Genomic DNA, 22500 nt, shown 5'->3' with positions numbered 1-22500 from the left:
GTGGGCCAAAATCCCTCCTGCAGTGTGTGCAAACCTGGTGAAAAACTACAGGAAATGTTTGACATCTGTGAATGCAAACAAAGGCTCCTGTACCAAATATTAACATTGACTTTCTCATGTGTTTAAATACTTATTTGCAGCTGTATAATTTTTTTTATTATGTCACTCACAGTGGACATGCACCTACGATGACAATTTCAGACCCCTCCATGATTTCTAAGTGGGAGAACTTGCAAAATAGCAGGGTGTTCAAATACTTATTTTCCTCACTGTGTATATACAGTGGGTACGGAAAGTATTCAGACCCCCTTAAATTTTTCACTCTTTGTTATATTGCCGCCATTTGCTAAAATCATTTAGGTTCATTCTTTTTCCTCATGAATGTACACATAGCACCCCATACTGACAGAAAAACACAGAATTGTTGACATTGTTGCAGATTTATTAAAAAAGAAAAACTGAAATATCACATGGTCCTAAGTATTCAGACCCTTTGCTCAGTATTTAGTAGAAGCCCCCTTTTGATCTAATACAGCCAGGAGTCTTTTTGGGAAAGATGCAACAAGTCTTTCACACCTGGATTTGGGGATACTCTGCCATTCCTCCTTGCAGGTCCTCTCCAGTTCTGTCAGGTTGGATGGTAAACGTTGGTGGACAGCCATTTTTAGGTCTCTCCAGAGATGCTCAATTGGGTTTAAGTCAGGGCTCTGGCTGGGCCATTCAAGAACAGTCACGGAGTTGTTGTGAAGCCACTCCTTCGTTATTTTAGCTGTGTGCTTAGGGTCATTGTCTTGTTGGAAGGTAAACCTTCGGCCCAGTCTGAGGTCCAGAGCACTCTGGAGAAGGTTTTTGTCCAGGATTTCCCTGTACTTGGCCGCATTCATCTTTCCCTCGATTGCAACCAGTCGTCCTGTCCCTGCAGCTGAAAAACACCCCCACAGCATGATGCTGCCACCACCATGCTTCACTGTTGGGACTGTATTGGACAGGTGATGAGCAGTGCCTGGTTTTCTCCACACATACCGCTTAGAATTAAGGCCAAAAAGTTCTATTTTGGTCTCATCAGACCAGAGAATCTTATTTCTCACCATCTTGGAGTCCTTCAGGTGTTTTTTAGCAAACTCCATGCGGGCTTTCATGTGTCTTACACTGAGGAGAGGCTTCCGTCGGGCCACTCTGCCATAAAGCCCCGACTGGTGGAGGGCTGCAGTGATGGTTGACTTTCTACAACTTTCTTCCATCTCCTGAGTGCATCTCTGGAGCTCAGCCACAGTGATCTTTTGGTTCTTCTTTACCTCTGTCACCAAGGCTCTTCTCCCCCGATAGCTCAGTTTGGCCGGACGGCCAGCTCTAGGAAGGGTTCTGGTCGTCCCAAACGTCTTCCATTTGAGGATTATGGAGGCCACTGTGCTCTTAGGAACCTTAAGTGCAGCAGAAATCTTTTTGTAACCTTGGCCAGATCTGTGCCTTGCCACAATTCTGTCTCTGAGCTCTTCAGGCAGTTCCTTTGACCTCATGATTTTCATTTGCTCTGACATGCATTGTGATCTGGAAGGTCTTATATAGGCAGGTGTGTGGCTTTCCTAATCAAGTCCAATCAGTATAATCAAACACAGCTGAACTGAAATGAAGGTGTAGAACCATCTCAAGGATGATCAGAAGAAATGGAAAGCACCTGAGTTAAATATATGAGTGTCACAGCAAAGGGTCTGAATACTTAGGACCATGTGATATTTCAGTTTTTTTTTTTTTATAAATCTGCAACAATGTCAACAATTCTGTGTTTTTCTGTCAATATGGGGAGCTGTGTGTACATTCATGAGGAAGAAGAATGAACTTAAATGATTTTAGCAAATGGCTGCAATATAACAAAGAGTGAAAAATTTAAGGGGGTCTGAATACTTTCCGTACCCACTGTATATATATATATAAAATTAACACCAGGGCGTAAATAAAGTCAGTTTCATGTTAAATGTTATAATTTGACTCTGAATCACTGACCTGACCGCCCAGCCCCAGAATCAGCAGCATTAAGAAGAAGAGTGTGGCCCAGACCGGGGCCACGGGCATCATCGACACGGCTTTGGGATATGCGATGAACGCCAGACCCGGCCCTGAAAGCAGGAGAGCATGCGTGAGACACGTTCATCACAACAGGCCAGGGGCCGGTAACGACACACACCACCACAACTTACACACAACACCAACTTCACAAAGACAGAGAAAGCAAGAGGGAAAGAGACTGAGAAGAAAAGAGAGATGAATGTGCCTCTGAATGGAAAGAGTGTGTGTGTGTGTGTGTGTGTGTGTGTGTGTGTGTGTGTGTGTGTGTGTGAGAATTCTTTGTGTGTAATTTTCTCTAACGACAGCAGTGTTGATAGGCACATTCAGAGGATTAGTCCAGTGTTTTACTACAGATACAGTGTTTAGATGTGGGGGAGGGGGCGGTGCTCAAAACTCTTTTAGAAAAATTGCCACGTCCAAAGTTCTTAAACCACAGCAATTTGCTCCCAACTCTAATTTTCGATCGATTTGTAACAAAATGATCAAAACGTTTTATTTGCCGTTCGTTTAATAATAAAGTCTAGCAGTTATTTTGTGTTATAGCAGCTATAAACAGCCACTTCTCCATCGTTCTCGGGTTTCTTGTCGTTTAACACGCTTAGGTTACAAGACGAAAAAATTCAGCTTAAACGTCTCGCAGGACTCATGATGTCCTCGTTCCTGAAGACTTTACCGCATGTTACACCGACACTGGAGACTCCTTCCATAAATTTACAATAAATGTCTCCTTGTGCCTGTCAGAAATTTGGAAACACCTGGTTATTTTTATGGTTTTTGATTGACACGTGCATGTTCCTTTTGTTTTTGAACAACAACAAAACAAAAAACCCACACCAGAATTAAACAGAGAATAAGTGGATGAAGTTCTGTGGAGCCCCAATGTGATATTTTTCTCTCTACCAGAAGAACTTGTGTGAGAAGGAGAACAGGAGAGAAGATGTGATCAGACTGCCTCACCCCCACAGTCACACATGGAGGTGGAAGCTTTGGTTCGAGGTTGGGGTTGTTTTGGAGCAGAGAAGGTTGGAGACTTATTCAAGAAAGTGAACCAACCATTCTATACTTCAACACCATGCAATTCTGTCTGGACTGCGGCTCATCGGAACCGACTTCGTGAACCGACGGTGAGCCGAAGCGTCATCCGAGCTCTGTGAGAGTTATTTAGAGAAGAAAGAGTCGTCTGGAGTGATATCTATCATGGAACGACCTGCCCAGTCACTGCAAGTTTATCACTAGATTAACTGAAGCACAAGAACTAGTGAACATGTTCAGCGGTTTGTACAGGAGGCATGACAGAGTATTTCAGCTGAACGTTTAGAGAAACCAAGTGTCTGCATGCTGAGAGCATGTAAAGCTGTTCTTCATGCTCAATGGAAATAAAGTCTGGGACATTTTTAGATTTGTTTGTTCGGAGGAAACCCTTCAGACGGTCACATGACCGAGTTTGTTGCATAGAAACTGCAGGAACATGCAGGTGTCACCTCTGTGCTGTGGTACGAGCAGGTCTGATTCAGTAGCGCCAATTAAAACGGACTAATTCGACTAGTTTAGATATTTTCAGTTGGAATTTAGCCGAATTTAAACAGTTTAAACGAGTTGTTTACATTTGTGTTTTTGTTTTTTTTGTGCACCTATTTAATGGCACTCGATCTCGATCAATTAATTACCAAACCTCGTTTCTATCATCAACATCTGTAGCAAATATGTGATGAACATGAACAAATTCAGCACATTCCCTGCCCTTTGTTTCCTTCTAAGTGGAGTTTACATTCACTTATCCATTCATACAATGGAGCAGCTATGGGGTTAAGGGCCTTGCTCAGGGGCCCAAGAGTGGCAGCTTAGTATGGCTGGGTTTTGACTTCATGACCTTCAGATGCAAATTCCAATACCTTAACCATTCAGCCACCACTTCCCCCTGTCATTCGTATGTAGCTCATCGTCAATGTCTTGTCACGGAGTCTGAAACACACAGTTGTATAAGATCTTCTGAACATTAAATTTTTTCCTCTCACTTGAACCAGGAGACCTGAACCTGAATCCAGCATGACGATAGTTCTACCTGAGTGTCCTGCTCAGAACCCTGACCTTCTCAACCCCACTGAAGGCATTTGACAGATGCCCTTATCCAGGGCAAATTACACTTGAGCAGTTAAGGGTTAAGGGCCTTGTTGGGGACCCAGCTGTGGTAGCTTGGTGGAACTGGGATTTGAACTCATAACCTCCTAATCAAAAGTCCATTTAGAAAGGTGAAACTCTTTCTCCGCACATCCCAGCGATTTTAGGAAGCTGGGGTCAGAGCACAGGGCCAGCCACGATACAGCAGCCTATGGAGCACTGAGAGTTAAGGGCCTTGCTCAAGGGCCCCAAGAGTGGCAGCCTGGAGATACTAGGGCTTAAACCCCCAACCTTCTAGATCAGTAACCCAGAGCCTTAAACACTGACCTTTAAAATGGAACATTTCTGAACTGAACCCTGGACCTTCAAAAAGAAGCACATACCAATCTGAAGGTCAGATGTCCACAAACCTTTAGCTGTTATATATGTGACTGGAGTTAGAATTCTGTGTTAGGCGTCGCTTCCATCATTAAATTTCTTAATACAAGTGAACGTAAATGGAACTTCCTGTACTGTTGATGCTCTAGTTGGATGTTAGATGTTGGACGCTTTGGGTGAAATATTTGTCATATTTAAGATGTACAGATCAGAAGGAAGTAGAGAGTAAGAACAAAGAAATTAGACTGAACCTGCAGGATTCTACACAAGTTAGAAACAGAAACCTTGTCCGAGAGAAAAAGAAGAAACAAATGGTTCTGAAGCACCGTATCTACGGCGCTTTGTCCGACCAGACACCTCATCCTTGTCCTCTTTCTTTCCTTCTGTTGCTCCTCAAAATGTTTTTTTTGCAAATACATTATACTCCCTGTGTCCTTTTCCCTGTCAGTGGATCCGAATCTCAGGTCAGGGTTCTGCTTGTGTGTTCACACATATCCGACAGATGCATTAAATAGAGATTACTGTGAGTGCAAATGCCAAAACGACACAATATGAGAAGGAATTTAGGGATTATGCTTTATGATGAAAAGAATAAAACAGCTCGGATTAGCAGACCCAGAAAACGATTTAAGCGAGGTTTAGAAACGCCGACTGCCTGGCCAAGAAAGTTAGCGTGCGTACGTTTTTCCCCGATCGGATTTCCACGACCTATATCAGGGGACAGCTCTACTGCTGGCATTTAGCATCGCTAGGCTAAGCTATTCTAATGCTAAAGCTGATGCCAAGGCTGTGGCTGGCTGTGCTAGGCCAGTGCGCGCCCCACAGCGGTAGCTAGGCCTAAGACAATTAAGAGGTGTAAATGCTGACATTAGATATCAGAGGTTTACCTGCATCAGCAGTCAGCTCCAGGACCCCTCTTGAAATCGAGATGTGCACATCTCAAGAGGCAAAGCTCCTGGTTAAATAATCCTTAAATTAATACTTAAAGCCAAAATATAGATCATATCAAATGAAGAGATATAAATAACAAAGAAAGAGAACGGGCCTAAAGACAATCAAGGATAACTGGTTAAAGAATCAAAGGTATAATGGAATCTGGAAGAAGTCTGAAGAAAAAAAAGTGAAAAAAAGGAAAAAGGAAATAGCTCCTGTCGTTCAGGTATGGAGGTAGAGAGTGTTTAGGTCCACACAATGATGACATTTTTATCTTTTTTTTTCCTCCCTCGAGCACATTCACACAGAACAGCGCCACAGGACCACAAGGACAGACAAGGTCACACACACCCACACACACACACACACACACACACACACACACACACACACACACACACACACACACACACAAATACTTTACAGATTCACCACACATCCTCTGTCTCACTCACACTGAATAAATAATTAATAATGCACTATAATGCACTGGTTATAATACTGCACTGGAACAGCTCACACATTTCCACCGGGTGTCTCTGAAACTTACATTAGAATGCAGGTGATTTTGGAGCTCATCGTGTGAACATCTCAATGCTTTAATCCCTTCTTCATTTTCTTTCACTATTACCTTAGTTTTTTTTGGAAGTGGCGATAGATGCGTTTCATGTGCTGCGTTTTGTTTGTCTGGCTATTTATTAATTTATTTTCAGAATTTTCGAGTTATTTCATCTCTAAACATTTTAATTCATCATTACACACTACTTTTGGTATCGCCAAAAGTTTTGGGACACCCGACTGCCGTATGCGGTTTCTCAAGTGTGGATGTTCGGTTCAATTCGTTTCTATTCGTGTAGTGATTATAACAATGGACATTGTCTCGAAGAAGCTTTGCACAGGTAAAGCGGTTAAAGGTTTGTATAAAAGGAGGTGCAACTTTATCGCCTAGAAGTTTGTTCCTTATCATCGTTTATTCCTGATGAGTGAGCGAGTGGCGAATGTGGTGAAGGAAAAACTTCGTGAGATAGTAGGAGGAAGAAACCTTGAGAGGAACCAGAACTCAAAAGGGAACCTCATCCTCAGGGGTGAGGGGGAGTGTTGATATGAATAATAGTCCGAAAACATCCTCAAAGAAAAAGTGTTCACTTCAACTTGGAGACCCAAACCAGTTCCAGCATGACAATGCTTCTGTGCACAAAGCCAGCTCCATGAAGACCTGGGTTTTGGAGTAGAAGATCTCCTACTATAGTGTTCAGATCTCAACCCTGTTGAACATGAACACTGACTGCACCCCAGGCCTCCTCCCCTCACCAACATCAGGACCTGACTTTACTAACACACATCCTTGTGGCTGAAGAATCTCACAAAAATCTCCACAAGCACACTTGAAAATCGAGTGGAACATCTTACGAGGAGGTGGCAGCTCTTTGGTTAAGGCATTGGACTGTTCACAGGTCACAAGATTAAATCCCAGCACCACCATGCTGCTACTGCTGGGTCTTCGCGCAAGTCCATTAACTGCTCAGTGGTGAGTCATATGGCATTAGGGTAAATGGCGAAATGAGACACGAATAAGAATAAATCATGGATTGGAGTGGAAGATCTTGAGTGGACTGCTATAGAGCTCTGATCTCATCCCTACTGAACATCAGGCACACTCCAAAATTCAACATATTTCCAGAAAAGTGGAGGTTAATTATAACAGCAAATGTGGAATGGGATGTTAAAAAAGAATCTCATGGTCAAGTGTCTACAAACTTTTGGCGAAATAGTGTAGGTCCTGGTGAACTTTCTAATGTGTTTTAGGAATCAAACGTGAGCTCTGAGATATTCTGCACCGAGTGTAGAACACGCCGTGCTTCCCTTAGACGCAACAAAATCACGTGAGCCGCTCGAGATTCTGCACTCGTACACCACGGCGGAAGGACGGAGCCGAAAGTTCGTTTAAGGACCTGACAGGGTTTCACATTGGAATCTTTCTCCAAACATCTTTTCATCCATCGCTCTTGAGGCAGAGGAGTCAAACCACATCATTTAATAATAATAAATCATTATACTCATGATTTTCAAACCGTAACGAGAAATCATACGAATTTCTCCAACAACAAATGCAGTATGAAATCCGAAGATTCATCAAGTTCCTGTGGAGGGTTAAACACAGGAACCATGAAGATGGATTTGGACTGTAATCAATATAAACAATTGTCTACACCGGTTCAAGTCTACGGTTGCCAGGAACAATTTTACATCAAAGTCTCCATTAATGACCCAACCATGACAACGATGAGATGATGAGAATACGTTTCCTTTCGAGTCTGGTTTCTCTCAAGCTTTCTTCCTCGTACTATCTGTGGGGGTTTGTTTTTTTCCCCCCTCACGTCTTCTGTCTCGCTCATTAGGGATAAACTTATAGAAAATCATTTCTAATGTTAAAATGTATATTCTGCACTTTCACAAAGTCAAATTGAAGACTTTTTAAAGCGCTTTTTTTTTTTAAAGAATGAAATGTACATTCGTGTTCTTCAAGCTCAGTATCGCTCGACTTGTGCGTAGCCGGAAATTTAAACCCGTTTTACCTCCGCGGTAGATAATAACAGGAAGCTGATTGGCTGCTGCGTGTCTCATTCGTACTTGTTATACAGCGCATTTTAAATGGACTAGCGGACGAAAGAAACTACAACAACCACAGAAGACCACGTTTAAGACCTGAGGTTTCGATTTTTTACAGACTGGTTAAGATTCCACAGAAACCCTGAAAAAACTAAACGATTACAAAAGAATGAATGTTTCTTCTAATTGCTAGTTTGTCTCTAATTAGCGAGCCAGTGGCGAATGTGGTGAGGAAAAACCTGAGACAGCACGAGTAAGAAGGAACCTTGAGAGGAACCAGACTGCAAAGGAAACCTCATCTACATCCTCAACACTGAATGTCCATTAAAAACTGAATTATTAGACGACTAGTTTAGCTTTAAATACTGCTAGATTTGTTCTCACTAACTAGTTCCAGACACCCTCATCCAGAGCGACCTACAACTGAGCACTTTAGGGTTAAGGGCCTTGCTCAAGGGCCAATCAGTGGCAGCTTGGTGGTGACCTGATTCAGAATCCAACACCTTAACTACCACCTTCCTAATAATATAAACAAAAAGCCAGAAAATATATCTAGGGTGTGAGTAAAAGCACCTTTCCCTGAGGGAGGTGACAATATTAAAATTAAAATCGTTGAAATTGGCGTCACAGGTATTTTCCCATCGCTAATATTCGCCGGAAGATTCCAGATAAAACCAATAAATCCAGAAAGACCTTTCGAACACTGAAAAGCGTTATCTGATTTTGCATATATATATATATATATATATATATATATATATATATATATATATATATATATATATATATATATATATATATATATATATATATCTTATCTGTTTCCTGAGAACATGGATGATAAAAGATCTGGCTCTTCTCGAATAACAACACATACTCACAACAAACAAACATCAGTCCAAATGGTAATTAAAATCACCTCAGTTTTGATTAGCAAAAAGAAATCGCTGGCCCGGTGATCAAAAGCGTTGAGAAAAGGCATTTCGATGGAAATGAATGCCTCAGTGACTTTCTCACTGAAACCAAACATGACTTGATCTTTCAAGCTAAATCGACTTATCCACTGGAGGGCTGCAGGGTTACCACGTGTAGGTGTCCAAAAACCTTTGTCCATATAGCGTATGATATGAGATATATATTAAATACAACTAGTTTAGAATCAATTCTATAGTATGAGGGACATATATAAATATTGATGAATATTGATCTCCTTACAGACAGAAGGTCGAACGTGTTTCTGATCTTCTACATTTGTCATCCAAGACGTAAACTAGCATACGGAAGGGAATAAATCAATTCCCATTACATCAGCATTACATTACAGTTAGATCCTGTTATCACGTTCTAGCGGCTCTAGTAGGGGTGATTCTGAAGGAAGAGTACAGTAAGAGTGTAGTGGAGGTGAAGAGAGTTTCTGATCGGGTGGTGATCGTGAAGGTGGAAGTTGAAGGGATGATAATAAATGTCATCAGTGCCTATGCTCCACAAGTCGGCTGTGAGATGGAGGAGAAGGAAAGATTCTGGAGTGAATTAGATGAAGTGTTAGATGGTGTACCTAGAAATGAAAGATTGGTGATTGGGGCAGACTTTAATGGGCATGTAGGTGAAGGGAACAGAGGTGATGAGGAGGTGATGGGTAGGTATGGCCTAAAGGAGAGAAATGTGGAAGGGCAGATGGTGGTAGATTTTGCTAAAAGGATGGAAATGGCAGTGGTGAATACGTATTTCAAGAAGAAGGAGGATCATAGGGTGACCGATAAGAGTGGAGGAAGGTGCACACAGGTGGACTATGTTCTATGCAGGAGATGCAACCTGAAGTAGATTGGGGACTGTAAGGTGTTGGCAGGGGACAGTGTAGCTAGACAGCATCGGATGGTGGTCTGTAGGATGGTTTTGGAGGCGAAGAAGAAGAGGAGGAGAGTGAGGACTTAAAAAAGAATAAGATGGTGGAAACTGAAGGAGGAAGACTGTAGTGTGAGGTTCAGGGAAGAGGTCAGACAGGGGCTTTGTGGGGGTGAAAAGGTGCTGGATGTTTGGGAAACTACTGCAGGAGTGATGAGGGAGGCAGCTAGAAAGATACTTGGTATGACATCTGAAAATAGAAAGGAAGAGAAAGAGACATGGTGGTAGAATGAGGAAGTGCAGGAAAGCATAAGGGAAAAGAGGTTAACAAAACAGAAGTGGGATCGACAGGGTGATGAGAAAAGTAGGCAGGAGTACAAGGAGATGCGGCAGCAGGTAAAGAGGGATGTGGCGAAAGCCAAGGAAAAGGCATATGAGGAGCTGTATGAGAGGTTGAACACTAAGGAAGGAGAAAAGGATTTATACCGATTGGCCAGGCAGAGAGATCGAGCTGGGAAGGATGTGTTGCAAGTTAGAGCAATAAAGGATGGAGATGGAAATGTGTTGACTAGTGAGGAGAGTGTGTTGAGAAGATGGAGGAAGTATTTTGAGCAGCTGATGAACGAGGAAAATGAGAGAGAGAGAAGGTTGGATGATGTGGAGTTAGTAAAGCAGGAAGTGGATAGGATTAGTAAGGAGGAAGTGAGAGCAGCGATTAAGAGGATGAAGAGTGGAAAGTCGGTTGGACCAGATGACATACCGGTAGAAGCATAGAGATGTTTAGGAGAGATGGCAGTGGAGTTTTTAACCAGATTGTTTAACAGGATTTTGGAAGGTGAGAAGATGCCTGAGGAATGGAGAAGAAGTGTGCTGGTACCGATCTTTAGGCAAAAGGGAGATGTGCAGACCTGCAGTAACTACAGGGGAATTAAGTTGATCAGTCACACCATGAAGTTATGGGAAAGAGTAGTGGAAGCCAGGCTAAGAGAAGAGGTGACCATCTGTGAGCAACAGTATGGTTTCATGCCGAGGAAGAGCACCACAGATGCCTTATTTGCTTTGAGAACGTTGATGGAGAAGTATAGAGAAGGACAGAAGGAGCTGCATTGTGTATTTGTGGATTTAGAGAAAGCATATGACAGAGTGCCAAGAGAGGAGCTGTGGTATTGTATGAGGAAGTCAGGTGTGTCAGAGAAGTACGTGAGGGTGGTGCAGGACATGTATGAGGACAGTGTGACAGCAGTGAAGTGTGCAGTAGGAACGACAGACTGGTTCAAGGTGAAGGTTGGACTGCATCAAAAATCGGCCCTGAGCCCTTTCCTGTTTGCAGTGGTGATGGACAGGTTGACGGACGAGGTCAGACAGGAGTCTCCCTGGACTATGATGTTTGCGGATGATATTGTGATTTGTGGTGAGAGTAGGGAGCAGGTTGAGAAGAGCCTGGAGAGGTGGAGGTACACGCTGGAGAGAAGGGGAATGAAAGTCAGTAGGAGTAAGACAGAGTACATGTGTGTGAATGAGAGTGAATGATAGTAGAGTATCTGCAAGAATGAAAGGAAAGGTTTATAGGACTGTGGTGAGACCTGCGATGTTGTATGGTTTAGAGACAGTGGCATTGAGTAGAAGGCAGGAGGCGGAGCTGGAGGTAGCAGAGCTGAAGATGTTAAGGTTTTCGTTGGGAGTGAAAACGATGGACAAGATTAAAAATGAGTTTATTAGAAGGACAGCGCATTTTGGACGTTTTGGTGACAAGGTGAGGGAGGCGAGATTGAGATGGTTTGGACATGTGCAGAGGAGGGACATGGGGTATATTGGTAGGAGAATGCTGAGGATGGAGCCACCAGGTAGGAGGAAAAGAGGTCAACCAAAAAGGAGGTTCATGGATGTGGTGAGAGAAGACATGCAGGTAGTTGGTGTAAAAGAGGCAGATGTAGAGGACAGGGTGGTATGGAGACAGATGATCCGCTGTGGCGACCCCTAATGGGAGCAGCCGAAGTAGAAAATAAGTACTTTTCTAGCTGCCTCCCTCATCACTCCTGCAGTAGTTGCCCAATCATCCGGCACCTCTTCACCACCACCAAGCCCCTGTCTGACCTCTTCCCTGAACCTCACACTACACTCTTCCTCCTTCAGTTTCCACCATCTTATTCTTCTTTCAAACCTTACTTTCCTCCTCTTCTTCTTCGCCTCCAAAACCATCCTACAGACCACCATCTGATGCTGTCTAGCTACACTGTCCCCCGCCAACACCTTACAGTCTCCAATCTCCTTCAGGTTGCATCTCCTACACAGAAGATAATCCACCTGTGTGCACCTTCCTCCACTCTTATACGTCACCCTATGATCCTTCTTCTTCTTAAAATACGTATTCACCACTGCCATTTTAGCAAAATCTACCACCATCTGCCTTCCACATTCCTCTCCTTAAAACCATACCTACGCATCACCTCCTCATCACCTCTGTTCCCTTCACCTACATGCCCATTAAAGTCTGCCCCAATCACCAATCGTTCTTTCCTAGGTACACCATCTACCACTTCATCTAATTCACTCCAGAATCTTTCTTTCTCCTCCATCTCACAGCCAACTTGTGGAGCATAGGCACTGATGACATTTATCATCATCCCTTCAACTTCCACCTTCACGATCATCACCCTATCAGAAACTCTCTTCACCTCCACTACACTCTTACTGTATGCTTCCTTCAGAATCACCCCTACACCATTTCTCTTCCCATCCACACCATGATAAAACAGTTTAAACCCACCTCCAATGTTCCTGGCTTTACTCCCTTTCCACTTGGTCTCCTGAACACACAACACATCTACCTTTCTCCTCTCCATCATATCAGCTATCTCTCTCCCTTTACCCGTCATAGTACCAACATTTAAAGTACCAACCTGAACCTCTACTCTCCTACACTGCTCCTTTTCCTGCCATCTCTGTAGACGCCTTCCTCCTCTCCTTCTCCTCCTTCGGCCAACAGTAGCCCAATTTCCACCGGTACCCTGTCGGCTAACGATACCTGTGGCGGTCGTTGTTAACCCGGGCCTCGACCGATCCGGTATGAAATTCTCATTTGTGATCCGCATATTTGATTTGGCACATGTTTTATGCTGGATGCCCTTCCTAACGCAACCCTCCCCATTTACCCGGGCTTGGGACCGGCACTAAGAGTACACTGGCTTGTGCCCCCCTAATGGCTGGGTTCACTTTACACATCTCTTAAACAAAAAAAAAAACATTTAATGGCTCTTTTAAAACATTTTCCTCCCAAAAAATTATAATACTGCCAATGATATTTAGGATTTGCAATAGATTACATCCTCATTGACCTGTAAACACACCTAGACACACATTTATACAGATGTCTCTTAGTCATTAAACACTGTATAATTATATATATATATATATATATATATATATATATATATATATATATATATATACAGAGTGAGGAAAACAGTGAGCTATTTTGCAAGTTCTCCTACTTAGAAATCATGGAGGGGTCTGAAATTGTCATCGTAGGTGCATGTCCACTATGAGACACATAATCTAAAAAAAATAAATAAATCCAGAAATCACAATATATGATTTTTTAAGTATTTATTTGTATGATACAGCTGCAAATAAGTATTTGAACACCTGTCTATCAGCTAGAATTCTGACCCTCAAAGACCTGTTAGTCTGCCTTTAAAATGTCCACCTCCACTACATTTATTATCCTAAATTAGATGCACCTGTTTGAGGTTGTTAGCTGCACAAAGACACCTGTCCACCCCATACAATCAGTAAGAATCCAACTACTAACATGGCCAAGACCAAAGAGCTGTCCAAAGACACTAGAGACAAAATTGTACACCTCCACAAGGCTGGAAAGGGCTACAGGGAAATTGCCAAGCTGCTTGGTGAAAAAAGGTCCACTGTTGGAGCAATCATTAGAAAATGGAAGAAGCTAAACATGACTGTCAATCGCCCTCGGACTGGGGCTCCATGCAAGATCTCACCTCGTGAGCTGGTCAATTATCTGAAAAGAGCTGGGACCACCGTTTCCAAGGTTAATGTTGGTAATACACTAAGTGTATGTACGTCATGGTTTGAAATCATGCATGGCACGGAAGGTTCCCCTGCTTAAACCAGCACATGTCCAGGCACGTCTTAAGTTTGCCAATGACCATTTGGATGATCCAGAGGAGTCATGGGAGAAAGTCATGTGGTCAGATGAGACCAAAATAGAACTTTTGGGTCATAATTCCACTAAACATGTTTGGAGGAAGAAGAATGATGAGTAGCATCCCAAGAACACCATCCCTACTGTGAAGCATGGGTGTGGTAGCATCATGCTTTGGGGGTGTTTTTCTGCACATGGGACAGGGCGACTGCACTGTATTAAGGAGAGGATGACCGGGGCCATGTATTGCGAGATTTTGGGGAACAACCCTACTTCCCTCAGTTAGAGCATTGAAGATGGGTCGAGGCTGGGTCTTCCAACATGACAATGACCCGAAGCACACAGCCAGGATAACCAAGGAGTGGCTCTGTAAGAAGCATATCAAGGTTCTGGCATGGCCTAGACAGTCTCCAGACCTAAACCCAATAGAGAATCTTTAGAGGGAGCTCAAACTCCGTGTTTCTCAGCGACAGGCCAGAAACCTGACTGATCTAGAAAAGCTCTGTGTGGAGGAGTGGGCCAAAATCCCTCCTGCAGTGTGTGCAAACCTGGTGAAAAACTACAGGAAACGTTTGACCTTTGTAATTGCAAACTAAGGCTCCTGTACCAAATATTAACATTGACTTTCTCAGGTGTTCAAATACTTATTTGCAGCTGTATCATACAAATAAATAGTTAAAAAATCATATATGGTGATTTCTGGATTTTTTTTTTTTAGATTATGTCTCTCACAGTGGACATTCACCAACGATGACAATTTCAGACCCTCCATGATTTCTAAGTGGGAGAACTTGCAAAATAGCAGGGTGTTCAAATACTTATTTTCCTTACTGTATATACATACACACAATCTGAATCTAAGTAAATATAGAATTAAAGAATAATCACATATTTAAGTGTAACTGTGTCATGAAGAACATCACCATCAACCTCGGGACATCCACCAAATGCATCCGGAGGCTTTGCATTATTCCTTCTGAACGGTAAAAAGTAAAAAACACTGCGAATAAGATAAATTAGAGAACAGATTTTACCCATACACTTTACTGCCAAAAGTATTCAGACACCCAACTTGTCTCGTTCTTCGACAAGCTTTAGGAACAAATCTGAAGGCAGACGTTTGCTTCAAAATTTTGCTTTCGCTTCAACTAGACCCTAAACCTTCTCCAGCATGACAGTGCACAAAGCCAGCACCATGAAGAGCTGCATTACATGGGTTGGATATGGTGGAGGATATGATTTCAGTCCTGTTAGGATGGATTTTCCATGCTGAATTTTTTGTGGCCTCTTCACCTCGCCTGATTTAACCAACACTTTTGTAGTTGCGCGAAAATCTACTGAAACATCTTCCCAGAAGAGTGGAACTCCTCATAAAAGCAAATGGAGACTAAGAAAACGGAACGAGACGTTCACAAAGCACATTCGGATCTTAAGCTCGGGTATCCGCATACTTTTGTCCACAGGGACAATATGGTCGACTTTTTCTTTCTTGATTAAACCCAGTAAATTCTTCTGCACAGAATTTAATTCTTAAATCAGACCTGGGTTAAAATTGTTGAACAGCCGGAAAACTCTTAGACACACTCAACAAGCATGCACAGTTGGGAGAATCCTACCTGACACTGCCACTTCAGAGATGTCCACACCTTGCTCAGCAGCCATGAAACCCAGAACAGAGAAAACCACAAAGCCAGAAAAGAAACCGGTGCCGCTGTTTACCAGGGTCAACAAGAACGCATCCCTGAGGAAAACAATTTGTTCGGTTCAGTGTCTGGGACAGATCCTGTCCAATAGGACTTCGGTTTTGTATATGAATTCTAAAAGCTTAATAAGCTTAGCCAGGTAGCTGTATGCAAGGCTAGCTAGCTGACTCAGCAAAAAAAGAAATACTGAACAAAAACGTTGGGGTTTGCTTCGCTTGTTTGTGGATATTGTTAAATATTCCATTGACTACATATAAAAAACAATATATAAATAATCCACAGACTTGAATCATATCTAGCTGTGTAACATTGAGCTAGCCTGCGAGCATTTATTATTATTATTATACCTAATGCTAGTGACAAAAAACCTGTGGTAAAAATGCTTTTTCAGACCCTGATAAAAAAAAAAAAAAAACGAGCCTGAGACCTGTTACTAGCTTAGCTAACTAGCATAAGCTATAATTTTAGGCTATTGGTTATTTTTTACTCATCATAATGTACCTTCTCAAGCCAATGAGTCAGGTTTTTTTGGACATACAGTGAGGAAAATAAGTATTTGAACACCCTGCTATTTTGCAAGTTCTCCCACTTAGAAATCATGGAGGGGTCTGAAATTGTCATCGTAGGTGCATGTCCACTGTGAGAGACATAATCTAACTTTCTTTTCGGCTTCTCCCGTTAGGGGTCGCCACAGCGGATCCTCCGCACGTTTTTGATTTGGCACGTTTTACGCTGGATGCCCTTCCTAACGCAACCCTCCCCAATTTATCTGGGCTTGGGACCGTGAGAGACATAATCTAAAAAAAAAAAATAAAAAATCCAGAAATCACAATGTATGATTTTTAAACTATTTATTTGTATGATACAGCTGCAAATAAGTATTTGAACACCTGAGAAAGTCAATGTTAATATTTGGTACAGTAGCCTTTGTTTGCAATTACAGAGGTCAAACGTTTCCTGTAGTTTTTCACCAGGTTTACAAACACTGCAGGAGGGATTTTGGCCCACTCCTTCACACAGATCTTCTCTAGATCAGTCAGGTTTCTGGCCTGTCACTAAGAAACACGGACTTTGAGCTCCCTCCAAAGATTCTCTATTGGGTTTAGGTCTGGAGACTGGCTAGGCCATGCCAGAACCTTGATATGCTTCTTACAGAGCCACTCCTTGGTTATCCTGGCTGTGCGCTTTGGGTCATTGTCATGTTGAAAGACCCAGCCTCGAACCATCTTCAATGCTCTAACTGAGAAAAGGAGGTTGTTCCCCAAAATCTCGCAATACATGGCCCCTGTCATCCTTTCCTTAATACAGTGCAGTCTCCTTGTCCCATGTGCAGAAAAACACCTCCAAAGCATAATGCTACCACCCCCATGCTTCACTGTAGGGATGGTGTTCTTGGGATGGTACTCATCATTCTTCTTCCTTCAAACATGTTTAGTGGAATTATGACCCAAAAGTTCTATTTTGGTCTCATCTGACCACATGACTTTCTCCCATGACTCCTCTGGATCATCCAAATGGTCATTGGCAAACTTAAGACGTGCCTGGACAAGTGCTGGTTTAAGCAGGTGAACCTTCCGTGCCATGCATGATTTCAAACCATGACGTCTTAGTGTATTACCAACAGTAACCTTGGAAACGGTGGTCCCAGCTCTTTTCAGGCCGTTGACCAGCTCCTCCCGTGTAGTTCTGGGCTGATTTCTCACCTTCCTTAGGATCATTGAGACCCCACGAGGTGAGATCCTGCATGGAGCCCCAGTCCGAGGGAGATTGACAGTCATGTTTAGCTTCTTCCATTTTCTAATGATTGCTTCAACAGTGGACCTTTTTTCACCAAGCTGCTTGGCAATTTCCCCGTAGCCCTTTCCAGCCTTGTGGAGGTGTACAATTTTGTCTCTAGTGTCTTTGGACAGCTCTTTGGTCTTGGCCATGTTAGTAGTTGGATTCTTAGTGATTGTATGGGGTGGACAGGTGTCTTTATGCAGCTAACGACCTCAAACAGGTGCATCTAATTTAGGATAATAAATGTAGTGGAGGTGGACATTTTAAAGGCAGACTAACAGGTCTTTAAGGGTCAGAATTCTAGCTGATAGACAGGTGTTCAAATACTTATTTGCAGCTGTATCATACAAATAAATAGTTTAAAAATCATATATTGTGATTTCTGTTTTTTTTTTTTTAGATTATGTCTCTCACAGTGGACATGCACCTACGATGACAATTTCAGACCCCTCCATGATTTCTAAGTGGGAGAACTTGCAAAATAGCAGGGTGTTCAAATACTTATTTTCCTTACTGTAATAAAAGCATTATAATGGAAATGATTTTGTATATGAAGTCTAAAAGCTTAATTAGCTTAGCCAGGTAGCTGTATGCAAGGCTAGCTAGCTGACTCAGCAAAAAAAGAAATACTGAACAAAAACGTTGGGGTTTGCTTCGCTTGTTTGTGGATATTGTTAAATATTTAATTGACTACATATTAAAAAAAAATATATAAATAATCTACACACTTGAATCATATCTAGCTGTGTAATATTGAGCTAGCCTGCTAGCATTTATTATTATTATTGTACATAATGCTAGTCACCAAACCCTGTGGTGAAAATGCTTTTTCAGACCCTGATAAAAAAAAAAAAAAAAAAAAAAAACGAGCCTGAGACCTGTTACTAGCGTAGCTAACTAGCCGCTAACTAGCATAAGCTATAATTTTAGGCTATGGGTTATTTTTTACACACCATAATGTACCTTTTCAAGCCAAAGACTGGTTTTTTTGGGACATTATAAAAGCATTATAATGGAAATGATATTGTAAATTAAATACATACACAATATTTACAAATTAGAACTGAAACAACACCAATTATTTAACTGGTTCCGAATATTGACATTCAGGAGTCTTTTTTTCCGCAAATATTTAATACGCAATAAGTACAGGTAATAATACTCTCACCTGTAGCAGTTATTGTTGAATCGGTTATAACTGCCAAGCGCGTTCAGCGCTCCGAGTCCGATCGCGTAAGAAAATAACACTTGAGTGCCGGCATCGATCCAGACCTGATTGATAGATAGAGAGAAAGAGAATAAAAATAATGGACAGCGGCAGCGAATAATCTAATTCTGCTTTACTGTAATATATCTGATCACAAGGGTTTCATCAGTCCGGAAAACTAGTTGGGGTGAGGGAAAGATAGATCTGTTTTTACAGCATTTGTCAGAGACCCTTATCCGGAGCAACTATGGGGTTAGGGGTCTTGCTCTGGGGCCAAATTTGTGACAGCTTGGTGTGGTTGGGATTTGAACTCCTACCTAAGTCCTAAGTCCAATGCCGTAACCACTAAGCTACCACCTCCCTAGACACACACACACACACACACACACACACACACACACACACACACACACACACACAGACAGACAGACAGACAGACAAACAAACAAATGGACAGACTGACTGACTGACTGACTGACTTTTGCTTATTCCTCAGTGCTCACCTGTTGTTCTTGAATCTTTGACCAGTCAGGCTTGAGATAGTACATTATCCCATCATAGGCCCCAGGAAGGGTCACACCTCTCACCAGAAGAATGAGCAGGACAACGTAGGGGAACGTGGCAGTGAAATATACAATCTGCAACACACACACACACACAAACACACACACACACACACACACACACACACACACACACACACACACACACACACACCCAAACAAACGTTTATTAACATAAGAACAGATGATCTGATGAACGTTATCTCTGTCAGGCATTTTCTTTCCCTACTGCAATGCCGGTGGTTTCATCATAATATTCAGAAATATCGAGAATTATTTACGTGTGTAGGACGTTTACATTTGAATCGTTCTTGACCTCGAAGAAAGAAGGGGGGGAATTTCTGAGATTTCTGTGAATGCCAGCTCAAGGCTGTATGAGCAGAACAACCAATCAATGATCACCATTGTCCGGCGTCACGAAGTATTTCTTTACTTTTTCTTCTACTGCTGTATTTAGAAATAAACAGAGAAGGTGAGAACATCCCGATTTCAGGTAAAGATCAGTGTGGATGAGGTCAGGGTTCTGTGCATGAGCTCTTCCACTACAACCATACCAAAGCTCAATTAAAGAGTACAGTTTGACCGACTAATCATGTTTGCAGATTAGTCGATTGCTGCAATACACACCAATAGTTTTTCCGGTTTCCCTCTCCTCACAAGAGCGGCCTCTAGAGGTGAATCTCTGACGATGTTTGTTTTTACACGCCAGACTACGCGGTGCACGGAGAGCACTACATTGTATATATTATTTATGGTTTGTTTATTATAGAATGCTATTTATTAATTAATAAATTCATATTTATTTTATTTAGCACATTTAAATTTCAGAACTATTTCCCTTGGAGTGTTATATATTTTTTAATCCAGTATATGTTTTTTTAAATATTGGTTAAATATTGGACGCTACCTTATGGCACGGGAATACAGGCCAAGTGAGCTCAGACTACTTCTCATAAAAATGGCAAATAAAATGAAAAAAAATGAGGTTGGCACCTCTTTTTTGAACGATCTCTCAATAGCGGTTTCCTTTCCTTATCTGGAAAATTTCTCACTGTCTGTTTTCTTTGTCGAGGTCGATTTGAAGCCAGTGGTATGTGAAACATAAGCAAGTGGTTGTAAAGCGTGTGGGGGAGGGCGGCGTGGCTGCATGAAACACCAGAAATAAACTCCAGTCATTCTGACAGTGTGGATTCATGTGATCACATCCACTCTCCCTCCATCCGAATCCAACAAACCCCATTCCAGCCTCACCCTCCTCCTCTTCCTCCTCCCACGTCCCTCGCTGCCTTGCTGCTGCGCTGATGTGGAGTGCCGGGTGGTGGGCTCGAGAGGCTAAAGAAAGTCATGTCGGTTCGGTGACGTAGCCAGGATGTGTGCGAAAGGCTTCTCGTGTTTTAACGGGCTCATCCGCATCGTGTGCCATCGAATGGTATTTCCCGCGAGTGTGAACGTAATAAATCCTTATTCCACATTCAAGTTCAAGCATTTCCACATTGTGCACTCGGAATTTTAATAAAGAATAGAGAATATAGATAGATAGAGAGAGAGAGAGAGAGAGAGAGAGAGAGAGAGAGAGAGAGAGAGAGAGAGAGAGAGAGAGGAAAAAAAGGCGGTGAGCACCGCTTTGATATCAGCTCGTGTGTGTGTGTGTGTGTGTGTGTGTGTGTGTGTGTGTGTGTGTGTGTGTGTGTGTGTGTGTGTGTGTGTGTGTGACAGACTGTATAGACGTCTGTACCTTTCCTGTAGACTTCACTCCTTTCCAAACGCAGAAGTAAACCAACACCCAGACGGCCACCAGACACAAAGTCATCTCCCAGTTGATCTGACCCGGACTGTCCAGACCTTCAGAGATACGCAGCACCTTGTTCCTGCACAGTAAAGGACAAAGAACATGGCCTGAAACACAACACAAAGAAATACAGTCTACGTACATCAAAATCCAGGGGGAAGAAAAAACAGATCGCTCAAAGACAACTATGCTGTAAGGCCATAAGTTTTAGGACACACTGGCGTAAGATTTGTTTCAGCTTTTTGAGATTTTGTGGAACTTTGTGCTCGTTCAGGTGAGGTGGAGAGGCCTGGGGTGCAGCCAGCATTCACATTCATTCAATAGGGTTTAGAGCTCGAAAGCAGGAGATCTTCTACTCCAAAACATGTAAAACATATATACATGAATGTAGGGGCATCGTCATGCTGGAACAGGTTTGAGTCTTCTAGCTCGAGTGAACATCCTATAAAGAACCACATATGGCATATAGGAAAAGCCAGGTGTCCCAATACTTTTGGCCATGTAGTGTGTATAAATGAATAAAAACGGTCTGCTTGAACGTCTCCGTGTTTAAAGAGGAAATTTCACGACACGGTTGGACAAGTCGGGTGTCCCAATACTTTTGAATATATATATATGTATAAGTATGTCTTTAATATCTATCTTTCACCCAATATATTAATGAATGCATTACTTGCTGTGTATTTGCATATCGAGGATGTTAATCCCAGAAACAAACAGCTCCATATGTGAAACCGTTTATATACAAGATTCGTCCGATTTGACTTCATTTGGCTTTGGAATTTTTACGCATCGCCACGGCGTAAACAAAACCCAGGCCGCTCGATTCCTTCAACCCGATTCGCTGGTGGCATCCGTCCAAAAGACACCGCCGTGTTATTACACACCCGCTCTCGCTGTTTGTTTGTTCATGCTTTTGCCAGGAAACTTGATGTTTTTTTCGGGTTCAGTGACTCGGCTTTCGCTATTTAAAGACCCCGAACACTCGCGCCTTCACGAAACAAACCAAAGCACACAAGACCTCTTTCTCACGTGCATCACTTTTCAGTCATAAAATTAAAAGAGTGTTTTCTATGAAACAGGAGATTCTGAGGAAACAACATCAGCATGGAACATCTCCATAATGTGGAAACCAAATGTGTAGGTGGATCTTCAAGGGTTCGGCAGAGCCGTTAGAGCGAATAACAGCAAACGTCTGAGTAGCGACTGGTTCATTTATCAGGGGTGTTTTGTCTATAGCACACACGCACACACACACGCGTGCACACACACACACACACACACACACACACACACACACACACACACACACACACAAAAGGCCGTGGTGCATCATGCAGAGG

At 42.4% G+C, this 22500-nt stretch overlaps 1 protein-coding gene across 2 annotated transcripts in view; it reads right to left on the bottom strand.

The window, feature by feature from the left end:
• The window catches only part of LOC310733569 (sodium- and chloride-dependent creatine transporter 1-like), a 37604-nt gene that overhangs the window by 5649 nt on the left and 9455 nt on the right, over window positions 1–22500 (bottom strand). For both annotated transcript variants that reach the window (XM_083554924.1, XM_083554923.1), the window contains 5 exons: window positions 21104–21236; window positions 19309–19443; window positions 18767–18870; window positions 15733–15857; window positions 2002–2114 (listed from right to left, as the gene is read on the bottom strand). In XM_083554924.1, coding sequence (XP_083411050.1) covers window positions 2002–2114; window positions 15733–15857; window positions 18767–18870; window positions 19309–19443; window positions 21104–21236 — 610 coding nt within the window. The remainder of the gene's footprint in view (window positions 1–2001; window positions 2115–15732; window positions 15858–18766; window positions 18871–19308; window positions 19444–21103; window positions 21237–22500) is intronic.

This window comes from Silurus aristotelis, assembly GCF_946808225.1.
Source record: "Silurus aristotelis genome assembly, chromosome: 11".
In the NCBI taxonomy this organism is placed as follows: Eukaryota; Metazoa; Chordata; class Actinopteri; order Siluriformes; family Siluridae; genus Silurus; species Silurus aristotelis.
The sequence above is the reverse complement of the archived record's forward strand: the minus strand, read 5'-3'. Positions and strand labels throughout refer to the sequence as shown.